This window comes from Bombus pyrosoma, linkage group LG10, assembly GCF_014825855.1.
Source record: "Bombus pyrosoma isolate SC7728 linkage group LG10, ASM1482585v1, whole genome shotgun sequence".
In the NCBI taxonomy this organism is placed as follows: domain Eukaryota; kingdom Metazoa; phylum Arthropoda; class Insecta; order Hymenoptera; family Apidae; genus Bombus; species Bombus pyrosoma.
Window position 1 is genome coordinate 906,298 of NC_057779.1, and position 19,653 is coordinate 925,950.

The 19,653-nt window shown below is 25.8% G+C and overlaps 6 protein-coding genes across 9 annotated transcripts; 4 read left to right on the top strand and 2 right to left on the bottom strand.

Annotated features, from left to right (window-relative positions):
* The first annotated feature begins 335 nt into the window (after positions 1-335).
* Positions 336-5,847, top strand: LOC122572127 (nicotinate phosphoribosyltransferase). Of its 2 annotated transcripts, XM_043736739.1 has the most exons (11): positions 336-805; positions 1,268-1,438; positions 1,512-1,638; positions 1,852-2,063; positions 2,617-2,735; positions 2,813-3,006; positions 3,696-3,881; positions 4,822-5,047; positions 5,130-5,450; positions 5,534-5,662; positions 5,740-5,847. In XM_043736739.1, exons 1-11 carry the CDS (start codon positions 736-738, stop codon positions 5,815-5,817), a joined length of 1,833 nt encoding a protein of 610 aa, XP_043592674.1. In that variant the 5' UTR covers positions 336-735; the 3' UTR covers positions 5,818-5,847. The 2 variants fall into 2 exon arrangements, with proteins under 2 accessions (XP_043592674.1, XP_043592675.1); XM_043736740.1 differs by lacking the exon at positions 3,696-3,881.
* A 1,137-nt stretch (positions 5,848-6,984) lies between these two features.
* LOC122571316 (palmitoyltransferase ZDHHC22-like) lies at positions 6,985-8,435 on the top strand. The gene is made up of 2 exons (XM_043734917.1): positions 6,985-7,184; positions 7,480-8,435. Exon 2 carries the CDS (start codon positions 7,626-7,628, stop codon positions 8,433-8,435), a length of 810 nt encoding a protein of 269 aa, XP_043590852.1. The 5' UTR covers positions 6,985-7,184; positions 7,480-7,625.
* A 91-nt stretch (positions 8,436-8,526) lies between these two features.
* On the bottom strand, positions 8,527-10,307 carry LOC122571317 (stromal cell-derived factor 2-like protein 1). Its single transcript, XM_043734918.1, has 4 exons — positions 10,120-10,307; positions 9,530-9,725; positions 9,244-9,468; positions 8,527-9,169 (listed from the first exon to the last, which is right to left on the bottom strand). Exons 1-4 carry the CDS (start codon positions 10,193-10,195, stop codon positions 9,001-9,003), a joined length of 666 nt encoding a protein of 221 aa, XP_043590853.1. The 5' UTR covers positions 10,196-10,307; the 3' UTR covers positions 8,527-9,000.
* On the top strand, positions 10,226-16,670 carry LOC122571314. Of its 3 annotated transcripts, none has more exons than XM_043734914.1 (6): positions 10,226-10,359; positions 12,430-12,573; positions 13,394-14,752; positions 14,827-15,061; positions 15,148-15,350; positions 15,427-15,993. In XM_043734914.1, exons 2-6 carry the CDS (start codon positions 12,507-12,509, stop codon positions 15,801-15,803), a joined length of 2,241 nt encoding a protein of 746 aa, XP_043590849.1. In that variant the 5' UTR covers positions 10,226-10,359; positions 12,430-12,506; the 3' UTR covers positions 15,804-15,993. The 3 variants fall into 3 exon arrangements, with proteins under 3 accessions (XP_043590849.1, XP_043590850.1, XP_043590848.1); XM_043734915.1 differs by lacking the exon at positions 10,226-10,359 and adding an exon at positions 16,496-16,670 and having other exon boundaries at positions 12,363-12,573; positions 15,427-15,745; XM_043734913.1 differs by lacking the exon at positions 10,226-10,359 and having other exon boundaries at positions 12,363-12,573; positions 15,427-15,992.
* Positions 16,364-17,861, bottom strand: LOC122571315 (programmed cell death protein 2). The gene is made up of 4 exons (XM_043734916.1): positions 17,358-17,861; positions 16,844-17,282; positions 16,665-16,767; positions 16,364-16,595 (listed from the first exon to the last, which is right to left on the bottom strand). Exons 1-4 carry the CDS (start codon positions 17,719-17,721, stop codon positions 16,425-16,427), a joined length of 1,077 nt encoding a protein of 358 aa, XP_043590851.1. The 5' UTR covers positions 17,722-17,861; the 3' UTR covers positions 16,364-16,424.
* On the top strand, positions 17,769-19,233 carry LOC122571320 (transmembrane protein 50A). The gene is made up of 5 exons (XM_043734921.1): positions 17,769-17,905; positions 18,199-18,355; positions 18,568-18,674; positions 18,743-18,903; positions 18,985-19,233. The coding sequence occupies exons 2-5, from the start codon at positions 18,257-18,259 to the stop codon at positions 19,083-19,085; spliced, it is 468 nt and encodes a 155-aa protein (XP_043590856.1). The 5' UTR covers positions 17,769-17,905; positions 18,199-18,256; the 3' UTR covers positions 19,086-19,233.
* The last annotated feature ends 420 nt before the right edge of the window (positions 19,234-19,653 follow it).

The following is a 19,653-nucleotide window of genomic DNA, read 5'->3' on the forward strand; positions in this document are numbered from 1 at the left end:
AGCAATAGGAAATTTAAAAATGTACATAATGAACATATTTGGCTTTTAATAGTAATTTAACATTAAGTTACATCATAGTCGCAACGTATTTGTACTGACTTCAGTAGTATCGTAGAGCGGTAAGTCAGACCGTGCAAATATGTATGTATATTCAACTTATCTTAAACTGCTACACATCTAAGATTGCTACTTAACTGTTAATCCATGATCCATGATGATAATTTAGCGGTACATATAAATCAAGTTAAATGAAATCATTCACAGATAACAAATTTTATGTTTTCTAAAATAAGATTCATTTAAAATCTTCGATGAATAGGTTGATTGTAATCCACACGATGAAAAGAGGGGATGGAAGAAAAAAGGGAAAGAATTTAATGATAGCACAGAGAAAATTCATCATTCTTTTTCTGCGCATTTACGTACTAGTACTAAAGTGGCAACCTAATTTCTAGCAGTTTCTTAAGAAGAGCTTTTACTATTGGTGGAAATGGCGGAATAACAAGTCGCGTCGTTCATAACGTCCTTCAAACGTTCCTATCGATTCTGAGAATACGCGGAGCGTATAATACGGAGTTCACCGTCGAAACATGCTAGTTCGTCGGTAACGGTGCTTGACTGTTGTTGTTCAGTGAATGGTGTAACATTCATTATTATCAAGAGAAAAAGCTATCTTACAATTTTTTTTTCCTTTCACTAACAGCTTCAGTTAAATCACTAAAATTTTTAAGAAAAATGTCAGATAACGAGAATAAATCATGGTGTCATTCACGTCAAAATTGTGTCGTACAACCACTTTTAACAGGTACTTGCCCTCTGTATTTGTTTACAATTATTAGTAATTGCAATAAACAATGTTAAAAAAAGTAACCTTAAAACGTGCAGATCTATGTTATCTTATCGTTTACTTAATAGATATATTAAGTCATGATATAACACGTGGTGTTTCAGTGTGTGATACACACGAATAGCGAAAATTTTTCCGCTTGTATTTTCTTTAAGAATTAAAACTCAGTATCTTAATCATAGAACTGTTCCTTTAATTTATGTAATTTCAATTGATAAAAATATTTTTTGTACAGGATTGCTCTGCATATAGTTAATTATTTTGCTAATAAAAAGAAATTGTATTTTAATACAAAAATAACATGTTATTTTGTAATGTAATAAATCTCTAATTAAAATTAGAGTATTAGAGTTGTAAATGTCAGAATATTATTTAGATAATGTAGTAGATAATGTTTGTCTACATCAATTTGAATTTTAGACTTGTACCAAATTACAATGGCATACGCTTATTGGAAAAGTCAAAAAATGAATGATCATGCTGTATTTGATTTATATTTTCGCAAAAATCCTTTCCAAGGCGAATTCACAATCTTTGCTGGACTAGAAGAATGTATGAAATTTTTAGAAAAATTTCGTTATTCCTCTAGTGGTATGTATCTATTATTTAAATCTCTACATTTAAAGAATCCTTTGAGATTTTTAATTAATATTAAATTACATAGATATTAAGTACTTGAAGTCAACAATGCCATCATCAGTTGATCAAAAGTTTTTTGAATATTTGAAAGACCTGACCCCAAAAGATGTGACAATATATGCTATGGAAGAAGGATCAGTTGTTTTTCCAAGGTTAGTTAAAAATTTCTTAAAAATTGCATGCATCATGCAAATAATATTCAGTTATGTTAATCATCATCATCATTATCATCGTTTAGGAAACTTTTTCTTGCTCTTATGACAGCAGTTAGAGTTAATGTTCCAATGCTTATCAACATTACATATTTGATGAAACATCAAATCTTAATAAGTTAAAACCTCAATACAAATTGATATGTTATGCAGAATACCATTACTAAGAGTAGAAGGTCCATTAATAATGGTACAACTTTTGGAAACAACACTATTGACATTAGTTAACTATGCAAGTTTAATGGCAACTAATGCAGCCAGATATCGTATGGTTGCTGGGAAAAATATAACATTGCTAGAATTTGGTCTTCGAAGAGCTCAGGGTCCTGATGGTGGTTTAAGTGCCTCTAAATATAGCTATATTGGTAAATATTTCTTATATCTTTATTTCCTTTTATTTTATTTTAAAATCTCAATTTAATACTCAGTTAAATTCATTTCTTTTCAAATCATAAAACATTATATTTAAAATATTCAACATATCACATTACTTTTATTACATTATTTATTGGATACAGTAAGAATATTCATATACATTTGTAAAACGTATATTATTTCTTCTTAACATCATTTGCTTTATAATTTCTTGAGTAACAATCAACAAACAGCATCATTCTTTAACAGTTTGTACCATGTTGGTGATAGATAACAGTTTAAAATAAGTTAAATATATTTTTATATATATGTACACTGTTAGACATTTTATGAAAAATTCATAGAACAAAATTAAATTGAACGAAACAATGTATGGTATTAAATACAAGTTCTTTCCTTTGTTTTCTGAATTAATTATAATGAACAAATATTTAAGATGTATCTATTTCTTTTTTTTTTTTAATGTATTAGTGATAACATATATTATTCTAAAGGTATATTTTAATCACCCTCTACTTTCTAAAAAAAATTAATATTTTCCAGGTGGTTTTGATGGTACAAGTAATGTTTTAGCAGGAAAACTTTATAATATTCCTGTAAGTGGAACACATGCACATTCATATATCACATCTTTTACTGGCATTGATGATTTGCAAGAAAAGGTTTGCTCATATTATTTATTAATTAACTTTCTTGAATGAGATTGTATTTCATTTTAATGTGTTATATATTTTTTCAGACTTTGGCACATAAAGGAACAGGACAAATTTATGACCTTTTAGAATTGGCTTACAAACATCGGAATTCTATTGCAGCTGATGTAGGAACATTAGTTTCTGAAGCTTCTAGTGGAGAATTAGCAGCTTTAATTAGTTATGCCATTGCTTACCCTCAACGATTTGTTGCTCTTGTAGATACATATGATGTGAAAAGGTATAATATTTTGCTTACTTGATCTATATCTTTTTTATTTCACCTTCTTCTTAACTTTTTTGAACTCTTGTTTTGCATATTTGGTATATAGGAATGAATATATATATTTTTTTAATACTTGTATGCATATTCGACTATTTGCATGTATGTATACATTCGGAATATTATCTAAATGTACAATGCCATGTTTCTATGTTAGCTATATTAATATGTTCAATAATATTCTCTACTCTTTATTAATTTATTTATAGGACCTTCTGCTAATTGCAAGCTTATAGTACCTAATTTAAATATTAATATTCGTGCTGTTTTTAATATGCATAAATATAAAGTAGTGAAAAGAATAGATAACTAAAAATATTTAGCAAAAGTATCTATGCTTAAAATTAAGTATATAAATGTGTATTACTTATATGGTTTTATATGAGTAGTTCTATAATAATATTATAAACTCTTTAAAATTGTTTTATAAAAATTAAAGATAATAAATTCTATAAAATATTCTGGGAAAAGAGAAACAAAAAATGTACTAGAAAGATATTCAAGATATTTTGTGACTAATTTTACTTTTAACTAAAAGTACATTTAATTGGGTTCGATATGTGTATTAGTACACTAATTAATAATTCACAAAGCAGGCATGATGAAACATATACACACTGTGTAGCTTAACAGGAGTGTGTTTATAGCATCGAATCCTCGGCCAAGAGACAGGCATGTATAGCCAGCCTAAATGTAAAGAATAAACGTCTAACAAATGGGTCCAATACACATGCCCAAAATGGTGTCAGAAACAATCCAATTATATCAGAATCGACTTCTCATGACAAGAATGGCTTATTAAGTCAAGGCGAATTGGGTGAGCTCTATGTGAGGTACGATATTATCCTCCTTGTCTGCTTTGCAGGATAAATCATCATATTTTTCATTTACCAAACATAGTTAATCACTTAATTATTTTCATGAATAATAAGTATAAATTATTAAAATTTAATTTAATGTTTATTTAATATTTATTTTGTTAGATCTTATCTTAATAACTCTAAATTAAAACTATGTAATGCACTCAATCATATTTCAAATGCAATATTATTCTATTTAATTCAATTTCATTGATTTATAAGAAAAATCGAAATTCTGTAAAGCGGGCAAATTTATAAATTGTTGCTTGTTTCTTTTTGTAAAACAGTAATAAAGGATCTGCAAAATTGTAAGTTATTTTGTACAAAATTTTGTAAATCTTATACTACATACGACCTTATATAGTACCCTTCCCAATTCAGCCACGTAAAAAAATAACAATTAACTGTTTCAATTGTATTAATAATAAAATGATTAGCTAAAAATCATAAAAAACATACAATGATAGAAAGAGAATATGTTAATAAAATGAAAGAACTACTTTACTAACACAAAATTTTCTCCTGTTGTATCATAATTAGCATAATCTTAAAATTGATAGCTTGCATGTAATTTAATAATTCATATTTTATTCATATTTCCTATTACAACTCATATAAAATCATTAAAAAGTCATGCATTTCATTTAATTAATAATAGTACATATTATATACTTTACAGTATTAATTTTTAATTAACAGTAGATTTTAATATTATTTAAAGAATCTACAATATGTATATATTTTTCATAAAATACAAAATAATTGTGTACATACATCATGTTTCAGACTCCATAATACTATATAATACCATTCATAATACCATATAGATGCATGTATAATTGATAATGTCTTTCGTATATTTTTACAATTGTATAATTTATATGTGTAATATATAAGTAAATTTTTTACTCAGGAGTGGTCTTCTAAATTTTTGTGCAGTGGCACTAGCATTAAATGACTTGGGTTATAAAGCAGTTGGTATAAGAATTGATAGCGGTGATTTAGCGTATTTAAGTAATACGGCGAGAAATATTTTCGAAAGAATTGCCATCAAATACAATATACCTTGGTTTGCAAAATTAACAATCTGTGCGTCAAATGATATTAACGAGGAGACTATTCTGAGTTTAAATGAGCAGGTAAATAAATATAGATAAAAGAAATCTCAACTTTATTTTGCAACAAATTTTTCTGCTTCTTATGATGGATGTTCTTTTATAGAATCATAAGATCGATTGCTTTGGAATTGGGACACATTTGGTAACATGTCAAAGACAACCAGCATTAGGTTGCGTTTATAAAATGGTTGAAATTAATGGCCAACCTAGAATTAAACTCAGTCAGGAAGTTGGTAAAGTAACAATACCAGGAAAGAAAGATGCATTCAGATTATACGGAGCGGATGGATATGCTTTGATCGATCTGTTACAAAGATCAACAGAAGAAGTTCCACAAGTGAAACATAAAGTTCTTTGTAGGCATCCTTTCCAAGAATCAAAAAGAGCTTATGTTATTCCATCGCGAGTGGAATCATTGCATAAGGTAAATTGATCAAGTATCAACGTTTATAAGCACGATTTTATAATATTTTTATAGATTTACAATACTTTTTTACAAACATTTAGGTATACTGGAAAAATGGTAAATTATGCCAACCTTTGCCTACATTACAAGAAATACGAAATAGAGTTCAAGAGTCATTAAAAACACTCAGAAACGATCACAAAAGAAATTTAAATCCTACACCATATAAAGTAAGTTTCAATAAATGTTTACATTTACATGATATTTTACTAAAAGTAATTGAAAATTATTATAACAATTTATACAGGTGGCTGTTAGTGATGATTTATATAATTTCATACATGATTTGTGGTTACAAAATGCACCCATTGGTGAACTTTCGTGATTTGTAAATACCATTAAATAATATCATTATCAAAAAACAATGAATGAAGACCACATACTTACTGAAATGGTCTACCAACACATCAAGTTGGAGGTTCAGGTTCTAGTTGTACAAGCATTTTACTATAGTAGTATATTTTGATAACTTATAAAACTCATAATATGTTCATATTATGTTCTACAAGTACAAGATAAATTTTCTTTAGGAAACAGAATTTTAGATTACATGATAAAATGGATGATAGTGTAGAACTATACACTCTAAGCTACTTTTGACGTTTAAGACGATACAAAACGGGTGAACTTGAATTAACAATGCACAATTTATAAAATATTTTACATGTAAACGAAGAAGATTGAATGTATTGTATATAATAGAACAAAAATTATAAAATCGGTAATGTAAATTAAATGTAAATAATCGTCGATATTTCTAAAATTTCTTTTTATATGTTAGTATCGTTTTCTATATTTTCTAGTTAAAAAAATTACATTTTTTTAGTGAAAATAAAAGAAAGTGAAAAATAATTTTGTAAAAAAGATGACATACATTTAATGTGCTTATTTAATACTATATATATATGTTTTAAACATAACATACAAATTCAAAGTTCGATTTCTCATTACAAAAAATGTACAAAGTTTGAGCATAATAAAAAATAAATGTATAAATATGTATAAAAAAATTAGTGAAGAGAAATCTATTTAGTATGTGATATATATTTCAAAAAGAAATATTTAATTGCTAAATGTATTGAAATTCATTACATTTTTATTTTTGAAATTACCCATTTATTTAAAAATATGTATAATTTAAGCTTATTTTTATACTACTTGATTATATTCAAAAGTATCCTCAAAAACTTGTATAATTAGTAAAATGAAGAGTTAAATTTTTAGACAAAAATTTTATTATTTTATTTATTAAATCTACTATTTTTCACATTTAATGTACGCATATATATCAATAAAAATAATTGTTTTTATACAACAAACTTGTTTATTAATATTTTCCTAGATATCAATATTAGTGCTTAGTCAAAATACATTTTTATGTATAAACAACTGACAGAATAACTTTCCTCTCATATTTTATTCCAATCATAATGTTAAAAACTCAACTAAGAACTTAGTAATTTCGATTAATGATTTCTACATACTTTATATGCTTCGTATTTTTTGAGTATTGGCAGAGAAGAAATTTCCTCTCTGGTATTAGTTTCTGCAGTCTTACAAGTTAAAACATAGTTACCAAATAATTATGTTCTATGAATATCTGAATATGTAGAAAAAATAAAAGAACTGGATACCACTAACATTATATATATATATATTATTGTAATAACAACGTTCCTTTATTAAAAGAAGGTAATCCTTTTTATCAAAATATTTGCAATTATATTAAAGGGGTTATAGCCAGTAACAATTGACTTATAACCTACCATTGAGTATATATTTTAATATATATTTTGAATATTCATTGTGGATATTTGTTTTCTAAAAAATAAACTAATTAATGTCTCGAATTTTGTGATCAAACATCTTTTTCTTAGTCTATATAGTAACCATTAAAAGGTTATAGAAATAAAAGTCAAACTTTTATTGTATTATTAAGATATAAAAAGCAAATAGGAAAATTTGTGTAATATCTTTCCTTTTGCAGGAAAAGGCAAAATATACTTGTACTAAAATTATAATGGATTAACATAAAAGTAATAAGGAAGAATGTGAAGGAGACAACAATTTCAAATTCATTATATTTCATTCAAATTTTTGCTATATAAATAACGTTAGAAAGAATTAGAAAATATGAAAGCATTCCCACAAATTATTGTAAAAATTTGTCCATTTATTGCATTGATATATAGTATAGCTGTTATCATTTTAACAACGTATATTAATGAAAAGCTTACTCCAGTTTTCATCTTTTTTTGTGTTCAAGTATATCTAAATTGGTATTCGGTATATACTATAAGTCATAACGCAACAATTATGGAAGTTAAAACTATGGGAAAGAAGTTATTAATATATAATGAGGCAGAAGATAATGTTGAATATAAATATTGGTATTGCGAAAAATGTATGAATTATACATGCAAACCAACACAGCATTGTGTTTTTTGTAAGAAGTGCTTTCATTTTCGTGATCATCATTGTTTTTTCTTGGGTGCCTGTATATTAAGACAAAATATAGGTAATTTTATTCTATTTTGTTTTTATACATCTTTAACATGTATATATTCATTATGTACTCTTGGGCCATACTTATATGACAATATTAATCGTGTAATAAGAACAGATACGGATTCCTTCAATATATTTTTGAATTTCTGCTTTCCTATTGCTCTTGTTAGATTATTACATTCTAGAGAAAATACTTACATACTACTTGTAACAATGTTTGACATATTAGTCTCTATCTTGTGTATTTGTTTGGTATATGCAACATGGAAATTGCATAGTTGTATGTCAGGTAAACAGCGGTATGCAAATATATCAGGAAAACAAACTTTAAGAGAAGTTTTTGGAAATTACGGCCTTTCAAATATTATTTTCCCATATAATGGTCTTATAGGGACTAGAGACCTTAATGGGAAATATGAATTAAAGCAAATATAATGCAAAATGGAAACACTTATTACAACAACTAAATATTAAAATATGTTTATACATCTTTTCATGAATGTATATACATACAATGAAATACTCGTTTCTTATTTACTGCAAATTGTATTATATTGTAACAAATATCACATCTATTTAATACATTTACACATTTATACATCTGCACAAATCATACTGCACTCTTCGTATAAATTTTCATAAATACAGTATCATGAAATAATTTTTTGTTATTACATTCACACATACAATAAAGATCATAACAAAAGTAATCAGAATTATTCATTTTATTTGGCTGTTGTCTAGATCATAAAAACAGGTAACAGTAATTTTTTGGCAATATACAATTTTTTTTGAAAATTATTAATAATGGAATTATCTTCTTATATATTATATAAGATCATATAAATTATTTTTATACTATTAAGAAGAAAGAATCTTTCTCTATAGAAATGTAGAGTAATCAGATACTGATCTTTTTACATAATTTCAGTTTATATAGAATTATTTTTTTATAATACTATTGCCATAAAAAATTTTGTATCTAACTAAAGAATTTGTTTTATAATTCTGTATGTGTATAGTGTTGAGCTTTAAAGTCATTGGGGTGAATAAATACTCCTTCTGTTGTTACCCATTCAACATGAGGAGACCTAGCAGAATATTCACCCACTACTTCAGTCTGACCAGTAATAGGATTACCATAAACTCTTCCACTTACTGCTAAGTATCTGTAGAATAAAAATATTTTTAATATTTCAAAAATTCTTTCTTAGATACAACCATAAAAATATGGAAAACTTACGTATCTGTATCTACATGATTTAACATAACAGGTTCATCTCTCTTCCAAAATTCAATCTGACATACTAAAAGCCAATTGTCGCCATTGTCACCTTCTCCCTTGTTGTCACCGTAAGCAGATATTTCTTGTTTACCACTAAGTGGTGAACTAACACGATGTGAATGAAGATTTTTTTTTGTTGCTATATGTTCTAGTCTTATAATATCTCCACATTTGATCGGTGTTCTATTAAAAATTGCAATTATTGTTAAAAGATAAATTATATATTACCATCTTAGGTTCTTACCCTCTAGTACACTGTTTCTTTGTTCCTGCTTTTACAAGCCAATAAGAATTTCCATCTTCTTTTGCTGAAGTTCCTGTTACTGATTGTTGACCACTTCCACTTCCATACTTTATGTCATGAGAATGTAATCTTACTTTATAATCCACATTCATTAATTTTAAAGTAGAACCACATGTCACATGTTGTGTTCCTTTAGCTGTATATATACATATTCTCTTATTTATAAACATGCAATAACTTTTCTTAAGAACAATGTGCAATTAAATCACATAAATACTTTGTGTGTAATATAATACAATCGTAGTAATACATTAAAATGAATAATATTTACAAAGATACTTAATTATAAAATTTTGATTAATATAAAAAAGAAAACAAAAGAAAATAGGTTAGCAGAAAAAAATATCAATGAATTTAATAAACTATTCTATAATAATAATATAATTTAGAATAATAAATCTAAAAAATTTTTCAAAGTATAAGATATACTAATTTATTAACTTTATTTAAAATATTAGTAATATTTTGAAATATATACCACTGTATTTGATTTTGACGTTTCAAAGAAAGCATAATAAATATTAATATACCTTTTACAGAACTTGTCCAGAGTATAACTATCACGAATGAAATTACAAATGAGAAATAAATGAAATTTTCTTTCATTTTTAAAACAATAATAAAGTGCTCAATCTGCAAAGAAATAGATACCGAAGGTTCAATATACGCCTGTACATCTATGTTCGTGTTAACTTCCTATTGGTGTATGCTTAGACCATAAGAGTGTATGTAATGTGGCTAACGCAGTGGTTCTCAACCTTTTTACAACCGTAAGTTACATATTTATAATTTATTAAATACTGACACAGATGAAACATTGTCTATGAAAAAAAATATATACTTGAAAATTAGTAAAAAATAAAGAGAGAAAAACAATATACAATATGAAAAAAAGAGGGAAAACTGCAATGCAAAAAAATAATTTTAGAAATAAATGTACATTAAAATTACTTTATATTCATGTTTATTATGCAAATATTTTATAAAACAATACTTTCTATTCTTATTTTAAAGAATAGTAAAATTACTGGATAGTTCATAAATCTATGTAAAATAATTCATATGGAAAACATTTGTATTGTGCTAAAAATTCAATATCTTTGGAATTACGTTTTTATATTGGAATAACTTTTTACTAAAATTAATCATCATTTTATAAAATTGCATTTGAGAAAATGCAATAAATTGCAATTTAATATACAAATTTGAAAGCTAACTATTTTGTTACATACAGATCTTTCAATAATAGCACAATATTACTTCTTTTTATATAATAAAATGTCTTAATTATATTCCCTTAATTGGTATATATATATACATATACATATATCCCAACATCGTATAACATTTAGCGTGAAAAATATTTTGTAAAAGTCATACAATTAATGCACAATGTCTATATTTGATTATAGAATGTTAGGAATGAAGTGCCATGAGCAGACATTCAAATCTGCTTTCTTATTTAAATAATTCTTATTTAATTGTACAAATGTATCAAGGAACTGTCCAAGCATTCTCAAAATACATTATGTATTGTGGTTTAATGATCAATAATGAACACATGCCAATTAATACTCAACAACTTTTGGACGGGTTTTAACATAAACATATGCTGCTATTACAACAAATATTGCAGCAATGGTTGGTAACACAACTGTAAAAACACGCTGTTTGTTCTCTAGAAATTCCTTTTTCCTTTCTTTCTTCTGTTTATTTGTTTCTTTTGTCTTTCCTTTCAATTGACGCATCTTCTTGCTGTAAACAAAATATACATTAATGACACTTAGTAATGAAATAAACTCACCGTCTCTTTTGTAAATAAATCGATAATTAACTATAATTCTAGAAGAATATTAATTAGAGAAATGCCTAAATATTCTTAAATAATTGCTAACGAAAATTAATGTATGTAACTTTTTATGACTTAATTCAAAATCTTGAAAGTGTTACTAATCACAAATGTCAATTTTTACGAATGGTATATTTATTATTTCAGTCCTACTATCGAGTTTATTTCCCGAAATATGAAATAACAAAGTAAACTAAGTAGATTTCTGTTGCATATGTTTATGACAATTTTAAATGCTATTAACGTGCACTTCATAATAAACGGAAATAGTAAATTTATACACTCTACTACGAATGGATAAACATACAAATTTTAAATACCTTCAATAATTAAAATAATAAAATATTTAAAAACTTCAAAAGCTCGTTTTAGTATTCTCAAGCAATCGAGAAAAGCAGATTTGCGTACATGACACGTAATAAAATAATGCTACCCTACCAATCGCAATTCCTGTCACTTCCGTATAGAGGTACTCAATTGAACTACGTTAATCAGTATAATTGATTCAAACCATACAACTTTATGCAACATATCCTTAATACACTCTTTCAATACATAAGTACATCAAATCAGAAATATTTTATTAAAGAAAAGTTTTAAATGATAATCTACGTATGAAAAATTTGTTTTTATATAGAATTATTCCAAACTTGTTAGAAAGAATTTAATCCTCAACTTATATTAAATATGGCTACCACGTATAAAAGTAAACAGTTGCTCATGACACTGTAACTGTTATAAATTAATATGTTTTAAGCAGTAAATTGATTTCTAAAATAGTTACTTTAGCTTAATTTTACTGCACAAAACGGACAGTTGGTATTTCTTACATAAGTATAAAAAGACACTAGAAATAGCACTTAGTAGGTTAGGGGATTCCAACAATATTGTATTATCACTAGTATACTATCTGATCTGGTATGATTCATTATATATGATTCAGATATAGAATTCTACTATAAAAGAAAATAAATTGTTACTTCCTTTGCAGTTATCACATGTGCAATATTAGAATGTGGCATAAAATACTGATATAAACTTTTAATAAGTGCATATATAATATTTTAAATGGCTTTATTAAGAAATAACAGTGAGATTTATGGGATTGAAGAAGAAATGATTAAACTTACACAAGGTATATAAAATATTCGTCTTACATTTTTAAAATGTTTATCTGATGGAATAATTTATACATATATAACACCATATCTAATCATATTAATTAGCCACTTTTTGGAACTGACTTTATGGGATGAATGCCTAGTGTTGAGTGCGTATGTAGAATAAACAAATAATTCGGATATTCATATTTCATTCACATCCAATAAGGTAGAAAGATATTCGAGATTTCTTAGAAATATACCTCTCGCGATAACTGATCAGATAAGGTTATATTATAGTTATCTCTTTCTCTATAGTACTATTCTATCCTTTTTTGTTTACATCATCTAGAGGCTATCTCGTGCATTTATCAGCTACACTGTCGTTAGTGTTCTTTATAATTTTTTTTTCTTAATTCTAACAAGTACAATTTATGAAGTTGTACAAAAAGTCTTAAGTGTAATATAAAATTTAAGATTAATAATTGTGTGTAGTTCATATATTACGTTATTACAACATATATTACTAATGATTATAACAAATATATGCCTTTCAAGATTTTTAGAAAATTTCATAATTATTTAGATAAAAGATATAAAACTCTCATAAATAATGGTTCCTGTATACTATACATTTCATTACAATAATAATAAAGAAATACTGTATAAGTGTGAATTGTGTATGTGTCTTGTGCCTTCTCTAAGTCATGTTTTGTCACATGTCAATGGAGAAAAAAAACAAATCATTAGAAAGTCATAGCATGAATAAATACAATTATAAAATTATAAACAATATCAATATTAGTAATGAAAAGAAAGAATTAGATTTTGATGAAACACAATATATGTTTTCAGATACAACAAAGTTAAAAAAAGAACAACCAAATCTAAACACTAGGAATTGCAAAATTTGTACTTCAATATCATGTAACAAGAATTGCTCAAAAATGGTACAACGAGAACTGTTAAACAAGGAAGTTATAATACTTGAATCTGATAGCTTTATATGTATAATATGTAATCGTAAAATTAAATCAATTCATAATATTGTTTCACATGTCAAAGGAATGACTCATAAGAATAAATTGAAAAGTCAAAATATCGATCAATCAAGTGCTAGTAATGTTGTTGCATTAACAACAAAAATGACTAAACTATCTATTAGTAATAGCAGTCACTCTAATTTAAATAGTTTTGATAATGATTCTATTATAACAGATATAGTGAGAGCACAAATCACAGATTTTTTATGTAAATCACCATTTGGCAAACAGACACCAAAAGAATGCAAATCAAAAAAGAAATCTGCAATAGAACGTCTGAATAAAATGTACACTGAAAGATATTTAGAAATTGAAGAAAAAATATATAACGTTCAACAAAAATTAGAAAGTATTAAAATAAATTTGGAATTAATTATGCCATATGATAGAACATATTTATATTGTTTAGCTTGCAATGAAAAAGTTTCAAAAGAATTGTATTTGCTATATGAACATACATGTCTCCAAAGACATAGGACGCAAGTTAATCAAATTAAAAAAGATATAAATTCTTATGTACTATCAAGGCAATACATAAGGAAACTACCAAACTCTTCATTAAAGTGTTATGCTTGTAAAAATCCTATTAGTAATGATAGAGACAATATTAATTTACATATACAAAGCAGTATACATAAAAAAAGATATAAAGAATCAGCCGAAGTTATAGATGCCATTTTTGATTCTATATCACAAGATATTAAGAATTTGTGGTATAATATTCAGAGATTTTGTTGTGTTTTATGTAAACAAAATTTTGGATTTAAATTAGAATTTATAATGCATATTAATGCAAAACACAGTAAAATTTTGAACGATCAAATATTCGACTTTTGTATTCCATGTACCACATTATGGTTAAGTAACAGGGACTCTTACACAGAACACTGTAATGATATATTGCATAAATATTTATTAAAAAGTCAAGATTTTATGATTGAGGATTTTCCTGATGATATGAAAGGAATGTTAACACAAATTGATGAGGTTTCTGATATTTTATTCCAACAAACACAAGTTTTATTGGATGACAATATATCACAGGAAGTGAAACAATCTTTAGAAAATAGCGTGAAATTATATTTCCCAACTGTTAAAGGGTTTATATTTGGTTCAAGAGTTACTGGACTTGGATTTCCAAATAGTGACATAGACATATATCTTGATTGCGGTAAGTATGTATTTTAAGAGTATAAAGAATTTATTAAATTTCAAGTATCATTTCTTATACTGCTATATACATAGAAAATACATACGGTCAGGACACTTTACATAACAATCAGGACAATAACACTTTAGCACAAACGCATTTTATATTGATTAAAAAAATTTTACAAGAACAAAAAGGAGAATGGGAAATAAAGCAAGTAGTGGAAAAGGCAAAAGTTCCTATAATAAAATTAATATACAAACGAAATGGTTTACATTGTGATGTTTGTACCACAAACAGTCTTTCTGTTGAGAATTCTAAACTAATAAGGTAATGTGTTTTACTTTTTATTAATTTAATACATAGGTAGATCAGCATGTTTATTCAATGTTATGTATATATTAAATAATTTTCAGGTCTTTCAATGATGCATATTTACCCTGCAGAAAACTAATATTGGTTATAAAAAAATGGTTCTCCTACATTAACTTACCTGAAAGACATGGCTTAACGAATTATGCTCTTGCTTGGCTTGTTATATTCTACTTACAAAGAAAATCTTATTTAGAAAGTGTTGCAGAATTAATACAAGAGAAAAATGAGTCTCAAATCATATGTGGTAAAATATATCATTACCAACAAAATAAATCTTGTTTTTGTTACTTATAGTTATTTGATTTGAAATTTTATTTCAGGATGGGAAACTGGTGTTGCACAACCCAAAAAAAATAATAAATCTGAACAGTCAATTTCAACATTGTTAATGGGTTTTTTTCAATTTTATACAAATTTTGATTATCAGCATTATATTATTTGTCCACTTATGGGTCAACCTATAGCTAAACGAGCTTTTGCGGAGTCAATCATGCTGCCTAAAGAAATGAAACATTACATTAAACATCTGAGAACCTCAAAAGATCCTGAATATTTTCGTATTGATTCTCCATTGTGTGTACAAGATCCTTTTGAATTATCTCATAATTTAACAAAGGCCGTGACGAGTATTACCTTAAGGTATTTCAAGCAATATTGTCAAGAAAGTTTATGTATATTACATTCTTTGACAAAGTAATTTTACCTACATCAACTACTATTAATTTTACGATTGACATCATTTTTATACTACCTCTATCGACGAATAGAAATAGTCGATAAAACAATATTCAGGAAATTTAATGCAAGACATTAATATATTTTTTTATAATTTTATTAATATATAGTATATTTTTGTATGTAATTCTATAATTAGTATATATTTCATATAATGATCATATATATATATATATATATATATATGTATTTTATTTTATTATCATTTTTAAAGTGCTATAACTATTAACAATCTTTCAAGGGACCTCATATTTTGATACTTTCTTTGATCATGCCATATTGTGCTACCAATTGTTATTTTTCTTATGACATTGTATGCTCAAAAATATATAAGAAGATTACTTTTTACTTTTATTATGTAAAGATAATTAATTTCGAATGTTGATTTAATTTTAGGAGATGATACTTATTTTATATTTTTCATCAACTATGTTTATTATATACGATTTTTAGGATGTAAAAATCAAACTATTATTATCAAAATAATTATGTATTCTGGATTATTAAAATTGTTCCACAAAATATTTGTAGCTTTTTAATATTTTTACATTTTAATTATGTATTACAAGCATTTATATTTTACTCATTTTTTATTACTATTATTTTCTATGATGTCTTGCTTCCATATATATTCTTTGCTGTATCCATTTTTAGGTACACATGATTTTATGCAAGTAAATACTGCTAAAATACCCCAGTCAATACATTTTAATGGATTTCCAAGATCTAAGAAGTTCAATAATTGAGGCATAATCTACAATTAATAATCTTGTTAGTCATATATGTAATTTTTGTTCACAAAATAATATATTTTTTATTTCACCTGAAACTCAAATTGCCTCTCTCCATTACATTCTGAACACCTTGGTATGTCATTAATTTTGCTTTCTTCTGAAATGTATAAAATATTGCCACCTCTATCATATCTGTAAACATATAAAATTTGCTATATTTAAAACTCTTCTTTTATAAAGCAAAAAAAGTGATATAAGAAATTTGAACCTTAATATTTGATGTGGATATTTATCAACAGTTGAAAGAAATGTAGAAAATAATTTATCTTCCTTTTCATTAACCATATTTAGCAATTCATTTGGCATATCTTCATTTTGAAAAATTCCTGCTTCACCTTTTTGAACCATTGTTTCATACTTTTTAATTTCTTCTTCTTCTCCTTCTTCTTCTTCTTCTTCTTCTTCTTCTTTAATTGAATCATCTGTATCTTTTTTATCTTCTCTTTCAATCACTATTTCATATTCAGTTAACAAGATTTCAGGTTTCCTTATTATTTTTTTATTACTACCACAAATCTCTTTATGTCCATGTTTCCAATCATATATTTGATGTGTACGACAACAATAATTTACAGTTTTACATTTAGAACAATGGCTAGGTGCTAATATTCCACAAATATAACATGTTTTTACCCACTTATTTACACCTAAAATTATTCAAGCTGTTTTTTATTGTTGTAATCATTTATACGATAAATTTACTAATTATTGAAGATACATACTAATATCAGTTCTCCAATCACTCTGTTCTATAGGAGGTTCAGATGGATAAAATTCATTTAACCTTGGCAACTGAGAGCGAAATGCTTTTAAATTTCCATTTTTATTCAGTTTCGAGCATTCTACGTTTCTACACATAAAGACAAAGATCGTTCTATGAAAAGCATCTTCACTATCTTCGTACGGTGCATAAATTTGACATAAAAAGATACAAGGTTCTTTACAATATTCACATTGAAGAATTTTTTCTCCGGGTATATTTTTTAAGTCAAGCCATGCTGGTTTACCACCGACTTTACTTGGAAAAAATTTGCTTTCTAATTTCCAAGATTCACATTTCTCTACAAAACCTAAATCTAATGTCATTTCCTGAATAACGTTTATTCAACTTATTTTTATTGTAAAAGTATACAGCTTAATGTGACGTGTGCTCGCAATTATATACGTGTTAATTTATCTTTTTATTGGTTTAAAGCGTACCATGTAACACTACAAAATGTTACTATAAATTAGTAATATTTAGTTTTGTTTACTACAAGCAAAGTTATAAGTTAGTATGAATCATAATATTATATATTATATAAAAAAAGTAATTCTTTAAAGATTTTTATTAAACTTTTTAACAGGATAATTTTATTGAAAATTCTATAAAATATTTTACTAAATTTATTATTTATTATTTATTATTATTATTTTTATATATTATATTAAGAGAATATTTTATAAAATAAAATCTCGCAATATTACGTTAAACTAACTATTTTTATGGGTGTAGCTTTTCTATGCTATTATATGTATACTGTGTTTGTGTGATGATATTGGTAACTGATGGTTGTTATTTAGGTTAGTCATCTAAACGTAATATTTAATTCGCGAGTTATTTTATTGCGATTTTTGAGAAATGACGTCAATTTTCGAAAGTTTACAATCCGCAACATGTGTATGGTTCGGAATAGGCAATAAACGGAATGTAATAGTGTCTATGGTCGCCGGAACTCTGGTAAACATCAAAGTTTACATTATTTTACATAAAACTGACACAGTACATAACTTTATTATATATACTTTATTTAATTATATATAAATTATGTCTATTTGCATAATTTTTATCCTTTATATGAACAATTAAAATGCATGATTTTTCTTATTAGAACTTTAATTATCCTTAAAGACAATATATAACAAGATAATTATTATGTTCCGCAATTTCAGTTTTTTGTAGGGTGGTGGTTTATAATTGATGCTAATGCCAAGTATCCTAGTGAAATGTCAAAAGCATATTATGTATGTGGAGTATTTGGGACTATATCTTTATTCATGTAAGTTAATGTTTAAGTTTATTATATTTTGTACGATAATGTATAATAATTAAAACTTATGACTTCAGGATAAATTCTGTAACAAATGCACAAATGGGAAGTGATACACTCAGTGGTGGTTATCTTGGAGCTAGAGGTGCAAGAGGTTGGTTATTTATTGGATTTGTAATGGGATTTGCTGCAGTTATTGCAGCTTGCTGGATCTTATTTGCAGATTTTGTAGCTGCAGGTTGGTACGAGATTATTAATTGTATGTGATAATTCAATTATTGATTTTTATCATCCTAATTCTATTAATTTGATCTTTTAGGAGCTCAGCACCATTGGCCCGGTGTAGGTCTCTTTTTACAAAATGTATTTATTTTTTTGGGATCTCTGACCTATAAATTTGGAAGAATAGAAGAGCTATAAGGTTACCTAATATTTGTATGTTATAAACGTCTTTTTATATTTGTGCAGAAGTTTCTAGTTCTACTGGATTTTAAAGTGGAATACTTTATATCAAAGAACAAATAATTACATATTGTATTGTGAACGAATTGTATTAATTCATTGTAAAGTTGTATAACTCTTTTTGTTTTTATTTACACATAAGTAGTTATTTATATGCTTACTCACATTGCCCATTCATTAAGAATTGTCACAAATTTAAATAATTATATGTATAATATAATATAAGTTATGCAATTACATAGGAATAGTTTGTTTAATAATGTAACAACTTTTTTGTTATAATTTTTTTATTATAAAATGTAGGATAAACAGCTGAACTAAAATTTGATAACATTTTTGTTTTTAATAAATGTCTATATACAAATATTGTGTTTGTGTGTTTGTAAACATGGATATAATTTACAATAAATTTTGCATTTATTCTTATAGTATTGGATGATTGAAAATTGAATATTATACATTGATTTTTTAAATAAATTATAATTTAGGGTAATTTTTTATTCATCATCCCTTTTTATTTTTCTCA